The following is a 20488-nucleotide window of genomic DNA, read 5'->3' on the forward strand; positions in this document are numbered from 1 at the left end:
CACTGAGACTACAATCATAAGAAAATAATGTCAGAGAAGTTGTGGCATCCCTGGAACTGCTCAAGGTCAGGTTGGATGGGGCTTTGAGTAACCTTGTCTAGTGCAAGATGTTCCTGTCCATGGCAAGGGGAGTTGTAACGAGATGATCTTTAAGGTCCCTTCCAACCCAAACCATTCCACTATTCTATGACCTATTTTGTGGTTATTCTAGTCATTAGTAAGTTGGGAGGGTTATCCGGTCCCATCTGCAGCACCAGCAAAAAAAATGGACAACTGGACTTCTACTGCTGGCTAATGTTTCCTCACTGTAATTGAGTGGAATCCAAAGAAGGAAAAATATTGTTTGACTGCTTCTAGCAGTTCTTTTTAGACATTTGCAAACCCAAAGCTTTTTAAGTATTTAGTTTGAAGGGAAGTAGATGAAATCAGGTGGTACGTCACTACTGAATGTTACATAAAAGCTATTATGGATGATGTCAACTAGCTAATGGACATTTAAATATGAAGAGGAAGAGTACTCCTGAATATCCACTTTCTACCCTGCTCCCATGTTCTTTTAATCATTAACATGTCTCCCCCCTCACCTAAGAAAGGACAGAGAGAGCAGTGTGGGCCTGGTCTACTATAATTTAAGAAACTCACAAACTAAAATCAAATTTGGGGCTCTCAACTAGAGTAATTCAACAAGACTAACTCCTATCTCTTTTTCACCCTTCCGTTTTAAAGCCATTTAAAGCTTATAATATTTCATAATGGTCAAATCACCTCTTTACCCATGAAGTCTCACACACATTCTTCCAGCAGACTATGAGTTTTCCACAGAGAAGAGGCATCCCTTCCATGATGAGCACTCTAACAAAAATCCTTAGTTTTTTTCTCTAACCGTGCTTGTAAAATAATATAATGTTATGGCAGTACTTACAGATTTGAATGCTAAGCATGTAGCACAAGATTTATAAGGATTTTGTGTGATATCAATAAAAAGCTATGAAAGAAAGTCTGGACTAATTGTAGTTAAGAATTAATTACTGTAAAACATGCCTAAGTAATGAAAGACAGCACTTTTACTATGTAAATAAGCGCAGCAGACTGAAGTTATAGTGAAGCACCATGAAAAAACAGATGCATACCAGGAGATGCTACCATCAGCAGAGATCTGGACATGCAGCATATCAAATCTGTATAAAATCACTCCTGCTTAATTTTAATCTTTGTTTTGAATATAATATTCATTGCAGTCCTGGACATTGATTCTGAAGGCCAGACACTTGATACTATAGGGAAAACAGAGTACCCTGCAGATGGAGGCACAGGAATGTTTGCTCCCCAGAGGATTCTGACCTGATCAAACATAAGCACTCAAGAGATGGGAGACAAAATGGGCCAGGAGGCACTGAACAGCAAACATACTGGGCAAGGTACTGAACAAGCACAAAGCAAATGGAAAATCTGTGTCCCCAAAGATGTTATGCCTTGAAGCAAAGAGCCCATGAATGAAACATTAAGTGGACTGAGACAGTGATGACAGGTTGTAAAATTGTAATTTTTTTCTGGGTCTGTTAAATATATGTCATACCTACAACAGAAAAGTGACATAACTATCCTGAACTATTCATGACTGTTCTACTGAATATTCTCATCAGAATTCAGCAGAATGGTTAAGCACCATCTCAAATTCTATCAACTCCAGCACAACTTATATCCATGTTACACCATGGTATGCCAACACACTGCAGTATAAAAAGAGTGTTAACACAACAAAAAATCATGATGTTGGTAAACACACATGAATACATGTTGTACTACATCTATTCTGATGCTAAATTTAAGCATAGCATTTCTGAGATAACATTAACTGTATATAAAATTTTAATTTAAAAGAGTTATTTTTGAAAGTAATATATGTCAAAAGCATCTGAAAATACTCAAATCCATTTTTGCTGCTCCCTATATAAAAACAGGTCAACTATTAAGTGATTGAGATTGTCCGGAGTCTTACCAACTCCTAAAACAGGCATAGCAGGTGGTACCACCTGTGCCAAACCAATGTCAGCCAAGGCAAATCTCTGCACAGTGTTTCTCGGAAAAAAAAATGCGCTGATCACATTAATAATGGAGGATGAATTATACCATCAGAGATAAACAGCTCTTCCTGGGTGCAGCAACTGTGACCAATCTCTCGTTACCCCAAACCCTTAAAATAAATGACTGGGGGAACGAGCCCAGTGCCCGGCAGCGACGTGCCAGAGCTGCGCAGCTGCACGTGAATGGGGGCCGCCTGCCACAGCGGCACATTCCAGGTGCTTTATTTAGGGGGGAGTCACAAGTGGGCTCAGCCGTGAAGTGCATCACATAGTTAAACAAGAGCCTTGCTTACTAGTCCATTTTTTCCCACACATTTTGTGTTACTCATTCACTACAGCTAATCTGAAAGACCAGAGAACTTTAACCCCATCACCACCTCATCCTAAATTGAGAAAATCTGTTTTCAGGCTTGTCACATTTTCAACAGAAGAAGAACGAGTAACAGGCTCCTTCCTCACTTCCTAAGCACATGCTTTTCCTGACTACAGACTTTTACCCTGTCCTTGCCAGAGTTTGTCAATCGAATTTTTTCTGCACTTACTTTAATACAGTATGAGATGCAATTATCTCCATAGTGTTTACAGCATCTATGCCTCGGGCCATGTTTGCACCTGCAAAAAGCATAATGAAACACGTATTAACTCATAGCTGTTTTCAGCGTCAGTGACAGGAGAATTCATAAATTTTTCTTGCCTAAAAATACATACAGTGCTATTTGCCCAGTGCTCATTCTCCCCATTACCCCACTGAAGGGCACAGTGAACTTTTATGATGCCATAAAAGGACAATAAAAACTAACAATACTTTAGTTGTATACCAAGAAAAGGTGTCTGCACACTTGTTTGGATCCAATCTCTTGCCATGCTACACATTAAATGCTAAATTAAAGAACAGATTTTCTGCTGTGGTCAACAAGGAGAAGCGACATGACCCTTCCCAGTTTGTCTCTCCTGCAGGGTTCTAGAAGGATATGTGACCAAGCATCTGTTACCTGCGTCTTTACATCTTTCATAGCATTGTAAGGTTCACTGAAGGGCAATGCAGAACATAGAAACACACATAGATAGATGCCCTGTGAGACTTCTCTCAATCACAAGCCTTTCACTTTTTGGCTCTTTCTTCTACAATGTGGATTTTTATGTAGCTCCTCCTTTGGACTGAGAATTTGACCTTGAGCATTTAAAAGAGACTTGCTTGGGATGTTGGGATGTGTGGATTATACAGTTTCTAGGCCTGTATTACGTAGCATTAAAAGAAGTAATGTCATACCTGGTCTGAACATTATATTTTGCTATATCCAAGTATTTTAGCTTTAATGTAAAATAAATTACACAATTTATATACTGTGTCAAATATCTTGGAAGTTCTGAATCGTGTACTATAAAGTCTAATGGCCATAAATCATCTGTGAGGTCACTTTATGCAGCAAAAATTGTAATGAGAATGTGCTCAGGTTACAGGCATTAAGACTCAATTATACTGAAAAGAACCATATGGAAGAGAAACCTTTAAGAGCACTGGAACTGAAAACTGCAAGTTTTTTGCATGTCTGAGTTGGGAATTTCAAAACCCTAAAGAAAATATGCTCTTCTTCACCTATAATCCCTCAATCCTTGTATTTAATGAACAGTGGAAAAGCTATGAACTATCTCCAGCAAACTGAAAAAGAGGTATTTAAGATAAAATAGGCATAAGCAACTCAGCTAAAAGAATCTGCACATGGCTGGAGCTGCCTCTTCCTTGTAAGTCTTTTGTTGTCTAATACAGTCACAGGCTTTTCAGGCTTTTCACGCCTGAAAAGCCACTGCTGACTTCCCTCATATTTTTCAACTAAAATCTACAGCAAATCATACGAAGTTGCCATATGATGGGGGTCACTTCATTTTTGTTCATCAACTGAGAAAGTAAGATAAGCCACTACTCTGAGGACACACTGTGCTTGGAAGACTCTCACCTGCATGTCAGCAGATAGAGAACTGGTCATAAAACTGCTCCTGAAGAGGTCAATGGAAGTGAAGATTCATAAGTGTGGTGTGAACACACATTTAGTCCATTTTTCACTCCATCTTCCCTATAAATGAATGACTCCCTGTGGTAGATGAAAAGCTATCTGCTGTCACTTCTTTAAGCTTATACTAAAGGACAATAAATTGGATCCTGTAGACAGGGAGGGAACCTACCTTGCCTAACTTCAGGTGTCTAGATCTGACCTTGTGCAAAACAGTTTTAAATTCACTCTTTGCTTCTCAATTTCCTATCTACTGACAGTGGAGGCAGCCCATGTGCCACTAATCCTATTTTTAGGTAGTTCTCCTTTATGCAACACAGGGATGTAGGTCCCCCAAAAGACAACGTTATGGTCACTTAGGGTGACATCAGTAAGGTCTGCTGCTGTGTAATTTCTCTCCTTAATATCATCACTAGCTCCAGCAGAACCATGCCATGAACTGGTTTTGCTGAAAACTGCAGAAAAAGCAACCACCAGCCCGCATTCAGCATTGACTGAATTTACTCTCCTTAAGACAACTGCACTTTGCAAGTCATAGCTATGACATACAGGTCGTAAGTTTTGCTTTCACTGGAATTCATCATTTGCCACTGCCAGCTACCCAGTGAAAAATTAAATAGAAAAACACTTAAATGCAAAGCGAAAGTATTATAAAGCATTATTAAATACAATGTAATGACATTAAAATGCACCATGCAACAATGATTAATTTTGTTTTGGTTTTTTTTTGTTTACTTTGACTCACACTTTGTCCATGAGCTTTTTTGTTAGAGCCAGTATGTTCATTGGCTGTGATAGTTTTTCACAATGCTTGATTTTTCTATCTGTTTTTGAAAACGCTGCTTCGGGTGAAAAAGAGTGAGTGGGGATTTCTTCTTTCCCTACAATGAACCTGAAAGGAAAAGAAAAAAAAAACCAGAACAAAACAATTATCTAAAAACTAAAAAAATATATCAAGTCCTGTATAAGTCTCAAAGTCTTTAAGAAAAGCTTGAAGTCACTCCTAGGTCAGTAAAAACTCATCCTATACAGCTGCCAAACCCCACACCTCTTTGAAAAGATCAGTCCACCAACACATATTTAAATCTCAGCTAATGGACACAATTGCTGCCAGGAATTTTTTAAAACTAGGAACAAAAACATTAGTAAGGAAGTCCATCTCTCGGACAAAAGAAGAACACTAAATAAGAACATTAAAAGGTACATGAAATATCTCAATTATCTCCAGCAAAATAGGGTTATATAATGGTTGATAATTACTATAATATTTTTATAAAATATCTGTTTTACAAAATCTTCAAAATGTTTTCACTCCCACCAAGTGCACCAACTTGGTTTTGCTTGGCTTCATCTTCAGCCTTCTTTCTTCACTCAGAAGTTGATGTTGTCAATATATTGGTTCATCTCAGGTGTAGAATTACTGTGTATGAAGGGCAATGCAGGACACAATGGCAAGATGTTTCCTAGCACTCTGCACTATAATCCAAGTTACACTGTACCATGGTAGTCTTGCTGAGGGTGATGAAGGTATAAAACTTTATAATTCGACATGTCACTGTGAATTGGTGATTTCAGAAAGCATTGTCTCTGCATGTTGTCACAGGATTGTTTCATGTCCATATTTCTGACTGTAAATTGAATAATTTACTATTGGGACCTTCTATCATATTCCATGGCTGTAAGCTCTGTAAAATATTTCCTAAACCAACAATGCAAATCTCTTTTGCTTGACTTCAGCTCTTTTCTTCACCAGTGGATTGCTACTCTCCATGCACTGGGCTGTCTGGGTGATAACATGCAAGGCACAAAGACAGGGAAACTTTGTATAACACACTACTGACTAATATCGGAGGGTCCCATAGCAAAGTAAATTCTAGGAGAGGCTGGACCACAATGGCAGACACAAGGTTTACTGCATGATGATGATATTGCAAAGAAATATGACACAAACCCATGCTTTACTTGCATGCTGAGTACAGAACTATCGTTGCATTTTTTAAACATTTTGTAATGCAGCAAATAACCTCCAGGTCAAAACACAGCAGCCATTTGCTTCCAGGAAAATATAGGTTATCCAGAATCCCAGTTTTAGAAAGACAGAAGATTAATGTTCCTTTAAAAACATGCAATCATATGTCTCAGTCCTAAACATAAAAGGATTCCTCTCTTGCCAGCACACAAGACAAAATGGCCTCAAGCTGCGCCAGGGGAGGTTTAAATTGGATATTAGGAAAAATTTCTTCACTGAAAGGATTGTCAGGCATTGGAACAGGCTGCCCAGGAAATGGTGGAGTCACTGTCCCTGAAGATATTTAAAAGATGTGTAGATGTGCAACTTGAGGACATGGTTTAGTGGTGGACCTGGCAGTGTTGGGTTAATGGTTGAACTTGATGATCTTAGAGGTCTTTTCCAACCTTAGTGATTCTATGAATATGTCTTCTTCAAAATATTGTATACCCCAGAAGGTGGAAAAGTTTTACAACAGTATGTTTCTTCTTAGGGACACTCTTTTCTTACAATGTATCTGCCACCATGCATGATTCCTCAAAATCTTGACTTGAAGCTACAGACTCACAGAAGCTTTACTTACTTCAGTGCAGAGTATGTAAATCCTTTCAAGCCATCTTTGCATCTGAAACATAAAACCAACAGTTTTCTCTATAATAGGCTGCTTGCATTACAAAGTCTGACAGATTAAATAATGCATAGAAGGGCTGTGGATGAACACAAATTTTTCATTAACAGACAACAGCACATCTGCAACAACTCTGTGGCTATTCTCAGTTCACAGTTGTCACCACAGCCTTGGGACAGCTCTGACACAAAGGATATAGCATCAAATGCCAGTGCTTCGCTCTTTTATCCAAACTACAAGTGGAGAAATTTTTAAAGGATGGTGACAGAACCATGAGGGTGATGACAGAATATGACAAAGAACTGTTGCTTTATGGAAAAGAAGTCATGAGGAGTTTTACAAAATATAAATTTTATTGCAAGGAGAGAAAGGAGGGTTGGATCTCGATGAAATACCCACTCTCTCATGAAAAGCTCCAGGGAATAGTTATTCTGACTTCGAGATAAATTGTTCTACTTTGCAAAGTGCTGATCTCTGCAGCTCCTTACTTTAAGAAGACTCTCAATCTGAAAGTCCCAGTTTTTCAATTACATAGTGGTTGCTCTGATTCTGAGCTTGATTATATATATATATATATATATATCCTTCCTTACTGACTAACACGGTTCCTTGTGTGAATAATAACCACAATAAAGAGCCCATAATTGGCTATGAAAGATTTAAGTTATTGATTTTTTTTCTGCCCAGGATACGATGAAAGGAGCTGAAGCCTGCAGCTGCTACAGATTCCTCCTGAAAAACCATGTTGGTAGCAAAGGAAAGAGCAGACACTCATGCTTTTTTCCCCTTTTCTTTTTATAGAATTGCATAGAGAATACACGATGATAAAAATGCATTCCTGATACAAAACACAAATAACAAACTAGTAACTTACCATCATATCAAGTGCACACCTAATCTAAGAGAAGACAGGAGAGGCAGTCGCAAAAGCTTTGTAAACAGAAGCAGATAGAGATAACCCTACAGAGACCACGTTGTCCCTGGAAATACTGTGCCCACACACCCCAAAGAGCAGGTGACACCACCTCCCAGAAGGCACCATGAGTGGTCAATATGTACTAGCAATGGTTGGATACACACGAACAGCAGGAAAACCATAATGAGATAAAAGAAGAAAGTCTTGCTTTGCCCTGGCAGGGGAGCACCTGCTGTGGAGCTAGTAAGATGTCACAGCATTAAACACTCCTGGGAAACTCTTCCCAAGGGTATGACCTTCAACACATATGCTTCCAAGGACTTGGTTTTGTTAGCATGTGCACAGTGCTAAGTATCAGGTACAGTTACACATAGCAACAGAAAATTAATCCCAAAGAGTTCCTCTTTTAAAATGACTGAAGTTAAAATACTGGTCACATTTTTATGATCAATAGGAGTCCAAGGTAAACATACACAAATAAAATTGCTCACCGTATCTTTAATTAACACAGAACTGTGAAATCAAAGATGTGCAATAATTTTACTTTATATGCTTCTTTGCCCATATGTACAATACAGAAGCTGGAACACTATCATAGCACTTTTACAAAAAGATGGACTCAAAGATGGATTGAAACAATTGATGAGTGATGGAGTGAAAAAAATAAAATCAGCTTCGCCCAGAGAGCACAGTCAACCACTAGCAGAACTACAAAGAGAGCCCAAATGCACAGGGTTAACATCTATCCCACTCTATCCACAGAACCACGGTCCAGTTTCATGAGTTTGATTTTAGATCTACAACCAACTGTAGGTTAAATGCCCTTTGACTAAAGGGTGTCCAACCCATTATGCCTGCAAGCTGCCAGCTCAAGCATAGGGCCTCAGTTCCTACTTTTCCAGTAAATTAAAAGCATACACAAACTGAAATGTAAACATGCATGTAAGTGTTTCTACAATAATACTGAAACAGAAAAGTAACCACAGTATGACCATAATGATGTTTTTCCTTAATCATTCCAATGCGACTGCACTACCAGTTGTAAGCGTTCATCGATTCCTTTAGTGCACCACCAGATGTCCCTGCCCAGCTGTGCTTGAAGCGCCCTGACCAATGCTATCCTACAATTAATTTCCTTTAAACATACCTCAAAGAAATCATCAAATCCTTTCCTCACTAATACTGAAAATCAGAAGACATCTAACTCACCAAAAGAGAAAATAGCACTCTAACCCCCCCACTTTTTTTCTCCAAGAAAAAAAATATTTCTAATGCCTATTCTAATTACATTATTACAGTCAACTCTGTGCAATAAGTATTCAGTGTATTGGAATTTTATTAGCTATGTTTACTTTACTTATTAGTTTTCTATACATTTCTAGAACTACAGCTATGAAAATCCCTGCAAAATGAGCCAAAATTAAATACGTAGTTCAATATGGAATTAATGCTAAAGATACAATTATAATTTTTCCGCACTTTCTTATTTTTTTTAATTTTAACACAGTATGAAAATGTCATTTAAGCTCTTAAATAGAATTCAGTTAATGCTCCTTGCTGTCTAAACTGTCTTCTGGAAAGTCATCGTACAAAACTAATGGGTGTGTGGAAATATTGCTTATTAAGGGTTTTATAAACAGGCATCCTAGAAAAATAATACTTTCAATCAAAAATAATTTTCTAATGTAACTCTCCTGCTCTGGCATGGCCATTTCGCTCTTACAAATGAAGTAGCAATCAACAATAAAACTGGAAATCTAATTTTTGGCTTTACATCATGACTTATTAAGGTTTCAGAATAGTGGTCTAGAGATTGAAATGGCCTTATTTATTCACTCACTAGGTACACAACTGAGCAGTGACCAAGAAAACCCTACACACTGACTCCAAACACAATGCAGAGGGGGTGGGAAGGGGGGTGAAAACCCCCCATGCAGAGAGGCATTACAAATTTAGTGACTGGCCTCGACGGCAACCGCTGAGGTACAATGTTGGCTGCACATGCCACATTTCATGAACACCTGGCTGCTAATAACTGAACTAAGACTAATGATTTGCTTCATACAGCCACTAATTGGTAATAATAATGCCACCACTAATTGGTTATAATAACTTTTGCTCAATGCTTCATTGCTCAAGGGGTGAAAAAGCCTGCACTCTGTTGCTGACCTGCATGAGCCATTCAAGCTGCAAATGAGCCCAGTACAATGCGTTACATGTGTCCAGCACTGCAGACACCCCTGCGACAGGAAAAATCTAAATAGTGAATTATAAGCTTGTTTTTACAGTATTATTCAACTTGGAAGGTCTGAGATAACGGGTGAGTTCTATGCCATCAGAGAAACTCAGTGTAGCTCACCCTTCTACAAGGGTATGGAGTGATGGGATAATGGGAAATGACTTTACACTGAAAGAGGGCAGGTTTAGATCAGGTATTTGGAAAAATTGGGTGGTGAGGCACTGGCACAGGTTGCTTAGAGAAGCTGTGGATGCCCCATCCCTGGAAGTGTTCAAGGCCAGGTTGGATAGGGCTTTCAGCAACCTGGTCCAGTGCCAAGGAACCCCATGGCGGAGGGGTTGGAACTAGATGATCTTTAAGGTTCCTTCAAAATGAAACCATGCTACCATTCTATGTTTCCCACCACCCTGGATGTCCCAGGGACCAAACCCCAAGCTGCAGGAGGGCAACACCATTTTTTGCCCAGTAAGCAATAATTTAAATGGTGTATAATTTGGTTACATTTTCCCATCAGTGGGGAATTTGTCCCTGGTACAAAGCCAACAGCACCAGTGACTTTTGCCAGCTGTCCCTGCTGGGCGCTGTGTACCTGATCACACAGCAGAAATGCTCAGTTCTGTTCCAGCTTGTGTTTGGCCAGAGCCCTGGTTGGAGCCGAAGGAGCAGAAGAATCAAGGAGCCAAAGCAATAAATTTGGATTCTTAAAAATTCCCCTGCTGGGACAATTCTGGCACATGAGTAAATAGGGTCGATTTTAATCATGCATATTTATAAGATAAATTTAACTTACGACCACACACATTTATTTTTTCATAAAGAAAACAGCAAAAGTGGAAAAGAGCCAAGGCTTGATACAAATTATACTTCCAACAAGACACGAACTAACTCCAATTATTTACGTTTGTGTATGTAAAGAGGAGCTGTACATGAGTTTACTCTACTCTCCCTCCATCCTATGGGAAGGAGAATTTCCCACATTGAACTGCAAGGCTGGATGCCAGCAATTATGGTTTGGTTTTTTTAATTAGTATGCCTTGTCATAGCTCTTCTGAAGCTTTTCTCTGTGACCTATTGATATACACTGCACAAGGAACCTTCTGAGGGAACAAGCCAATTTTCACCCATGGAATCTGTAGGGAGAAAGCAGCTTACAGGAGTAACAACATGCCATGTTTAACAACATCCCCAACATATTGCTTATGTTATCCTTCAGGGTAAGAGTAAATTAGAAACTCCTACATGCAGAGCTCTCATTATGGCCACATGAGAAGGAAACACTGCAAGCACAGGACATGTGTTGGCATATTGCCACAAGAACATCTGCCTGTAAAAAGTGGTCAGGGGGACATTTCCGAGTTAAGGTGTCTTGTTTTATGGAGAAGGGAGGATCACAGTGATGAAACGTGACTGTGTCTGGGCATGCCAGCTACACCCCTTGCTATTAAATCCTTGCTTTTAGGAATTAAAGGCTATCTACACTACTTTGTGATCTGTGCTGATCTCTAGAGGAGAGATGCTTAGAGAGGCTGCTTTTCAGTTGGACTCCATGATCTTAAATGATTCATTCCTCATCCCCTCGCCTGTGTTAACAGTCAACAGCAACAGATGTCATTTTTCTGAGACACCTTTTGCAACCATTTCCCTTCTTTTTCCATGTTTTCTTTTGCCCTTTCTTCCTGCAAGTCAAGGTCCTCTTTCATATTTCCCCCCACTTGTCTTTTACATGTTATTCTCAAAAGCTCATTTTTTAAAAAAAATAATTAATCAATACTTTCTCCATACCTCCTCATGGTCTGACACTGCCTACCACTCTAATCAAGTGGGTTGTGGCTACAAGATTGAAAATGTGGAGCAAGCACCAGTGAAAAACAGGATTATAAAGAAATTCAAGAATCAGACACACAATCATTCTGAATCAGAGAAATTAAAGAATTAGTTCAAGCTCAGTTCTAAGCTGTTTTGAGACTAATTTGTTTATATGATGACTGCAACATAAAATCATATTTTGGAAATACTAGTGTTCCAAAAGGCTCTGAGATCCAAGAACAGTTCCAAAGCACCTAGACCTTCCTCAATGTTGTAACTATGTGAAAAATATTACTTTAAAATAAAGTATTTAATACTTCTGGATATAAAATAAGAGTTAATCCAGTAAAATCTTGTAAGATAAAGGAAACCGAAAGCAAAGTTTGTTCAGAAATGCATACTGCTAATACTATTCCCACTGCAAGAACACACATTTTGAAGTAGAAAATCTGATTTCTAAAAATTATGATTGCACAGGCTAAAAAAATCTATTTTAACTTGTCATTATTTAGTTGTGGTGAACTTTCCAACTATCTGAAGAGTATCTAGATTCTTCTCAGTGACCAAAGAACAATTTGATTATTGTGCTAATTACAGTGCCCAAATCCATCGAGCTGTCAGTGGTTTATGACAAGGCTGCAGAAAGACATTTTGGTCCTAATTTAGATAAATCTGTGGGAAACTGGATCCCAAATATCTCAGTAGATATGGTTATATAAGAGTCTTCTGAATTCAGAAACTACTTGTGACTTTCACATTATCTTAAAAAGAAAAACTACTCTGATTATATATTTTTCTATCAGAAATAAAGTGCATGAAATCTAAAATTGCAGCACCCTACTTGGAAACAGAGAGGCATTTAGATGCAATTCCTCTGGATTAAACCCACTGTTTGCAGTTGAGTAGAACCTAAACACAAAGGAGATTCCTTTCTAAATCTACACGAGGCACAAGAGATCAAAACACAGGAAGCTTCCTTTATAGATGATGGTGTGGTTTAACCTGGCAGGCAGCTACATACCACACAGCTGCTCACTCACTCCCCCACAGTGGGATGGGGGAGAGAACTGGAAGAGAAAGTAAAATTCATGGGTTGAGATAAAGACAGTTTAATAGGGCAGGAAAGGAAAGAAATAACAATAACTATAAATAATAATAGGTTAGAATATATAAAACCAGTAATGATCAATGCACCAACTGACCAATGCCCAACCAGTCCCTGGGCAGCGGTCCCTGCTCAGCTTTCCCCTTCAGTCTATCTACTGAGCACGATGCCTTATGGTATAGAACATCCCTTTGGGCAGCTGTCCCAGCTGTGTCGCCACACAACTCCTTGTGCACACCCAGCCTCCCCACTGATGGGGTGGGGTGAGAAGCAGAAAAGGCCTTGATGCTATGTAACCACTGCTCAGCAACAATGAAAACATCCTTGAACTATCAACACTGTTTTAATCCTAAATCCAGAACAAAGCACTACTAGCTACTAGCAAGAAAATTAACCCTACCCTAGTGAAAACAAATCACAGAATCACAGAATGGTTTGCATTGAAAGGGACCTTTAAAATCATCTAGTTCCAACTTCCCTGCCATGGGCAGGGACACCTGATGGCCAGGTTGCTCTAACATGGATTCAACAAGATTATTTTGCTTTCTCTTTTGTAATAACGTCCATTTCAACTAATCACCTTTATTTGTGTCATATTAAAGACATTAAAACTTGCATATGTCAGAAAGATAACCCAAAAACTATATCTGTATTTCAAAGTATGCTACAGCCCGTCCATCCAGATAGAAATATCTCTTAAAGACACCGAAAAGTCATCATATCAAGACACCTGGAAATGCTGAGAGCAAAAATAGTCTGTTCCATGCACCAGCTGCTGTTAACTTTAACATTTCCCCCAATATAAAACCTAATGCCTTCCTTCATGCTATGTGTCCATATTCCAATTTTTCCCAGATGATGCAGGAGCAGGCATAACTATCCTCTTCCTTGAGTTTGACAGGACTGGGATGGAAAAACTGATGGAAAAGCCACCTCCCTCCAAGGGTCAGAAAGGAGGCCCCACCATGTTGGACCACATAACTCCAGGAGAACCAGCTACAGCTACAGGCAGAGAACACACCACCACCCTGAAAGCTGCCTCCTCCAAGATTCAACAGAATCACAAGGCACAACTTGTGACCTGTGCAGATAAAATCCAGAGGCAAATGTAAAGGAAAAAATTATTTATACCCAGATTCTCTCTACTTTGAATTTCCCCTTTTCTGCATTAAGCATTTATTTTCTTTCTGTCTTTACACACAGGTCTTACTTATTCAAGATAGAACTATGAAAAAAATTATAAGAAGCAATTATAACCAAAAAATCTTATCTTGTACCCCACGGAACACACACAGGTTTTGGGAAACATGTCAGAAATCATATTAAAAATAATTGAAGTCAGAAGAGCTGTAGTTTATAAAAATTATACTTTCAACTTTTAAACTTGATTCTAGCAAATGAAACTGGGATCAAAATTCAATGAAATTGAATTCTCATTGCTTGTATTTCCAAATCAGATAGTTTAACTTTTGTGTGTTTAAATAAAACATGAAAGAATGTATCCATGGCATTTCTTTTACTTGTGCTTGAAGTATAAAATGACCTTTTGAAAAGGCGGTGGTTTTGCAACCAGTACATGCAGCGAATATAAAACCATATTGTATAAAAAAGTAAATGAACAAAGAAAGAGCAAGTAAGGACAACATTCAAGGAGAAGGGTCAGAGTAGCACTGTAGAGGATGTACATTATTTTTTTCTCAACATATGTTGAATGCATCATTTACAACACTTGGAAAGAAAGGGTGCATGGAGATGACAAACAGTGTAATCAACATTGAACTATGGTCCCATTAAGCTTTCATGTAAATCCAGGGAATTACATTTTAGAAGAAAAATTCTGCAATTCTGTCAAGAATGTGACACCACAATTGAAAAGATAGCTGTTTATATTGAAGTTAAATTACAATACTGGATTCAGGGTTGTAAACCAAAGTTGCTATCAATCAACACTTCTCATCTGAATGTTAATCAAGTTTTCTGTGTTATTGTTAAATATGGAGTTAGATTTCTAGTAATGTTAATTATTATACTACTTACAGCGCTCTTATTTCTTCAGAGACTAGCACTTCTTGAAATGTGCAAGCAACTGCATTTTGAGTAAGTGGAATTTCTCTTTAAAGTTCTCAAAAAACAACAAAAAATATTTTTTGTTATTTTAGCTGGATGCAGCCCTTCCATTTCGTTGTGTACCAACAATGTTGCACTGTGGGTTCAGGAGCAGTAACTGAATCACTGAGGTGGCCATGCTCCCATTTCAAAATCCTTCGTCAAAGTCCTGCTTCACAAAGGTAATAGAAAAAACCAACATCGAAACAGTTTGGGATTGAAGGGACCTTTAAAGGTCGTCTAGTCAAATTTCCCTGCCATGGGCAAGGACACCTTCCACTAGATGAGGTTGCTCAGAGTCCTGCCCAGCCTGGTCTTGAATGTTTCCAGGAATGGGACATCTACCACCTCTGTGGGAAATTTGTGCCAGTGACTGACCACCCACATCACAAAAAATTTCTTTCTTATATCCATTCTGAATCAACCCTTTTAGTTTAAAACCATTAACTCTTGTCCTGTCACTACAGGTCCTACTAAAAATTCTATTCTTATCTTTCTTATAAGCCCTCTTTAAGGACTGGAAGGTGCTACAACGTCTCCCAGAGCCTCCTATTCTCCAGGTTGAACAACCCTAAGTGTCTCAGCCTGTCACCCACCACAGAACAGATGCTCCAGGCCTGTGATCATCTTCATGGCCTGCTCCAGACCTGCTCCAACAGATCCATGTCTTTCCTGCGCTGAGGACTCCAGAGCTGGAAACAGTTCTCCAAGTAATTAAAAGAGGTGACTAAACAATGAAGTTTAGGATTTATCTCCTTAGTTCAATTGGTTTGTTGAATTTTGAAAAGTGATGTCATTTTTCTGCTACCAAATTTTAACCTTTTTTTTACAAGTATTTTATCAAAAAAAAGTAACTTTCTGCTACAGCAAACCCCAAACACTCTCTCCAAACTGGGCAGAGAACAAAAATAGGAAATGGAAAAAAAACCCTGGAGACATGAAGATGGGAAGTCAAATTGTCTCTAGGGGCACAAGGACACAGAGAAATGTACCTTGATGCGTGTACAAACCCACGTCCACCTCTGCAGCCGGGACTGCACTGATGTCGTTTCATTGTTGTTAGAACAATGAGTCACTCACTAAAAGGATGCACTGTTACAAGATTAAAAAACAAATAATCTTAAATACACATTGGATTTGGCTCATTATTAAATAATGGTTGCACCTGCAGTGATTCTATCTGACACAGGGACCTGTGCTAAATTTATTGACTGCCAAATTCTCCTCTGGCTTTTTTCTACTGGCTCTCTGCAACTCAAAAAAAAAAAAAAAGTCTGAGCTTGTTGGAACCATTTTCTGTAAACATACTTCATGCTATTTGCAGATAATTCAAAATTTCATAGCCTAAACCTCTCTCATAGATTGACTGATTATTTCAAGCATTCAAGAGAAATTGATACATTTGATTTTCCAAATGATCCCATAACTGGATTTGAGGGAAATGTTTGGCTGTTTGCTTTGTTTCAACTTGGGGAAAATGTGATTAAGAGGAGACAATCCATCTATATTTTTATATTTTATTAACCTTATCTCTGACATTTAAGAAAATACATGATCAGAATAACAAAATGAATTTTATAACAAAATGAAAAGCTATAAAAATATTGTAAAGAAATCAGCAATCGTTCTGAATGTGTCCTGGCCATTGCTGAGCTAGGATACAGAGTGAAGATCAGGGAGTTATTTGTAATGCATTGACTTGAAGTGAGATCCTCACTTTGTTATTCAGAAATATTCTTTATTGTGTATAATGCAGAATGGTGCCAAACTCACCATGACCATTACAAGTATTGAGACATAAGCATAAGGACAACACCAGCAGGTTGCTACACCCAGACTAAAAGGAAATGTTGCAAAGTTTGTTGAAATTCAACTTGTATTTCTTTGTGATGATGACTGCCCCAGGCAGATTCACCTTCTGCTCTGGAATTTACACCCAGATCTCCTTCATGACGCTGTGGTATGTGCCTCTGATGTTCATAAGTATCATAGGAAGTCTTGAAAAGACTTTAAAATCTTGAAACTGTGCTGGAAGAACTGCAGAGTGAATAGAGTATTTGTGCACAGCCTCAAGAAAACACTATTTTGAAACCCAAATTTCAGTGCTACCACAGAAATTTACTCCTGAGTAACTCCCTTGCTGGCTTATACTGTAGCAAGGGACTACAGTTTACTCTAACACAGTTTTATTTTAAATTACTACAGTACTGGTCAATTAGATCATATTTTTAGTGCTGCACAACCAGCTGCAGCATTTGAAATAGAAAGTTGCATCATCAAAAAAAACCAAAACAAAAAAACAACCAAAAGACCAACTTGAGAGACTGGTCATGAAACCTGAAGTGACCTGACACAAAGCCCAAGCCTACAGGTCACAGTTGGTGGGTGGAAGTGTAACTTCTGTGATGGACTTCTGGTCCTTTCTTGTTCCAATAATCACATAAATGTGGCTTCTGAACATCTGTATTGCTTCCAATTTTGATTTTTTACAACAAACAACTTTTAAGAAAAAATTAACTCCATATCAAGAATCTCCTCAAAAATATGAAGAAAACCAAAATTAATTACATTACATGGAATACGTTCTGCAATTAACTAATTTAACCAAGAACATGGGTTTCATGAAAACAATCTTCAAAAAAATATTGCTGGGAAGTTAACTAATGTTCATATCATTTAAGAGATCAATAACCCCCCCCCCCCCAATTATTTCATTCTTTAAATACACCACGGGCATTTACAGCTACAAGATAATATCAAAGCCTTGCCAATTCCTATCGCCACAGTGAGAGTGCCATCACGTCCAGACTCCATAACAGTGTCTCAGTTCTTGGGTTGACTAGGTTCCAGGAAATTATCAACTTTCTTTACCTAATTTTTACAGAACCATTTCTAGTACCTCCAAGATACAAAGCATGAACACATTAATTGAAACAAGGAAATCAGGAAAATCCAGTGTGTATGTGCTGATATCTCACAACAGATAAAAAGCTTCTGGAGACCCTAACAAGTCAATGACAATGAATGCTCGTGTCTCCATCAAAGATCTGTTCACTCAAAATTAACCTGCTATTGGAAAATCATAGAAAGTTGTTTTTTATAATAGATAAGGCCTAACCATTGCTATTTTGGAAAAACAAAAGATCCTATTCAGCCTTTAGGATAAGCACGGGCAATAATAAAACTAATAACATACTTGTGATGTACTCACATCTGCTTTTATCAGCTATAAAGTATGCAGCATAATCTTCATCTTCCTGGCAGCAAGTCATCTCATTTCCAGAGAAAGCCAGTTACAGACTGATTGTGAGCCACCCATGTGACTTCAGTAGTCAGAAATCTAACATAACTTTGGGATGTTTAGTTATTTTTAGAAAAAACAGTATTAAACAATAACTATCGTCCTGTCTGGGAAAGGAGGAATTAGACAAAACTGCAATTCAACTGGCTTACTAAGCAGGAAGGTGCTGACTGTGAGAAACCACTGTTATGTAAACACACACTGTAAGCACCTGGAAGACAATCACGAGGACATGACTAACAATCAACACGCACTCATAAAAAAAGCCACCCTTTTAACACTGGGTAGCCTTTTGTGACTAGAGATGCAAAACAGTATGCATCATATGCTATTGACTTAATTCAGGCTTTGGAGTTACAGCCTGAGACATTTTCTTTCAAAAACAGTCAGGGGAACATAATCTCATGGAAGACACCTACAATGAATACAAAAGAGATTAGACAAGAGTAGTGAGAGAGCAGTTGTCAACGGCTTCCTGAAAAACTGGAAGGACATACTAAGTGGTACTCCACAGGGACCAATACTGGATGTCTGTTACTTACTAATTTCAGTAGTGAGAGTGGTGACAGAGAAAAAAGTGTGTGCCTATTACATTTGCAGATAATACCAAGGAGAAAAGGGCTACAAGGACTATGAAGACAGGCTGAGAGAGCTGGGGTTGTTCTCGAGAAGAGAAAGCTCCAGGGAGACCTAATACCTAAAGTGGCTATAAGACAGCCAGAAAGTGACATTTTAGAAGGACATTTGATAGGACAGGGGGGAATGATAACTAAAAGAGAGTTCATTTAGATTAGATATCAGGAAGAAATTCTTTACTGTGAAGGTGGTGAGACAGTCACAGGTTGCCCAGAGAAGCCATGGATGGCGAATCGCTGGAAGTGTTCAAGGCCAGGTTGGATGAGTAGTCTGATCTAGTGGAAGGTGTCCCTGTCCATGGCAGGGGGGTTGGAAAAAAATTATATTTAACTTTCCTTCCAACCAAACCATTTTGTGATTCTCTGATTCTATGAAATGGAAGAGATTGGCTCAGAAAAAAACCAGGATGCTATTCATCAACCATATGTGCATTATATGCATGTAGAAACAATAAATTACACAAGTACAGGATAAGAACTGAGAAGCGTCAAAAAGTAAAAGCTGCTTTGAGATGCAGAAGAAAGGCTACAACCTGCAAAACACTGAATTGACTGTCTTGCTTTACCATTTTTATCAAGCTTTGTCAGCTGAAATAAACTGTCTTGTGCATCACAGAGGGGAACAGGGTAGAGGGAGACAAGGGGGAAAAAATCTGGAAGGATGTGATAAGTCTTCACTACTGAAGTTTTCTACAAAGTAAAGGAAAACTAAAATCTGTTTTCCTTGTGTTTGTGGATGGGAGAAGAAGTAATAGACCAAAACTGTATCACAATATATTCAATTAGACACTCTAAAAATCTTGTCCTAAAAACATCTAAGAATAAGACTAGATTATTTAAAATGTCATGGACTCTCCATTACTGGAGATTTTAAAGAAAAAGTGAGTCATATATTTACATGAATGGAAGGAAAATCAGATAATCTCTCATGACTTCAAGTCCTTTTATTCTGTATTAAAAAGTTCAAAAATTTAGCCAACATTTAACTATAATGTCCTTCCATAAGCAAAACTTAAACCAACTACAGAATCTTTTAGGAGGTAAGGAAAAGTGGAAATCCTCCAGAGCTGTTCTGAAGGTTTCTTTGTCCTAATAACACAGAAGTATCACTGCAGTGAATGAGGATCCAAATGGGATCAGCACTTGGTCAGTCCTTGGTTCCTTCAGCTGAGAAAATTCTCAAAAAAATACTAAACAAGAAAAAATAAATTAACTTTAAATTCACCCGTTTCTTATCAGGATTATCTTTCACTTTTAATGTTCAAGTCACAAATGCAACCATAAAATTCATCTTGCCCTCCTTTTAAATTTAGCTAACAAGCTCAAAACACTTGAAATATGTCACTGAAAATATTAAGTCATATAAAATGGTGTAGCAAACAAACCCAGCAGGCCTGGGAACAGAAGGTGTTAGATTGTGCTTTTTATCCAAAAGTAAAGATCAGTTTTGGAGCTTAACTTCAGGAAGAAAAAGTAAAGGTGTTGTCTAGTGCCTCTCAGCTATGGGCCAATGGAAGAGGCACAGCCAGGTAAATAAATCCCTATGAACACAATACACAACTGGAGAAGCGACACAACTGGCTTGGTTGTGGAACACAATCTGAGACAGTTGCATAAGGGCCAGAAAGCACATCTGCCACTACTTTTGTGT

At 38.3% G+C, this 20488-nt stretch overlaps 1 protein-coding gene across 2 annotated transcripts in view; it reads right to left on the minus strand.

Annotated features, from left to right (window-relative positions):
- The window catches only part of TMEM135 (transmembrane protein 135), a 173012-nt gene that overhangs the window by 12528 nt on the left and 139996 nt on the right, over positions 1-20488 (minus strand). For both annotated transcript variants that reach the window (XM_027655001.1, XM_027654912.1), the window contains 3 exons: positions 6685-6726; positions 4839-4985; positions 2627-2696 (listed from right to left, as the gene is read on the minus strand). In XM_027655001.1, coding sequence (XP_027510802.1) covers positions 2627-2696; positions 4839-4985; positions 6685-6726 — 259 coding nt within the window. The remainder of the gene's footprint in view (positions 1-2626; positions 2697-4838; positions 4986-6684; positions 6727-20488) is intronic.

This window comes from Corapipo altera, unplaced genomic scaffold (genome assembly GCF_003945725.1).
Source record: "Corapipo altera isolate COAL_440 unplaced genomic scaffold, ASM394572v1 0, whole genome shotgun sequence".
Lineage (NCBI taxonomy): Eukaryota > Metazoa > Chordata > Aves > Passeriformes > Pipridae > Corapipo > Corapipo altera.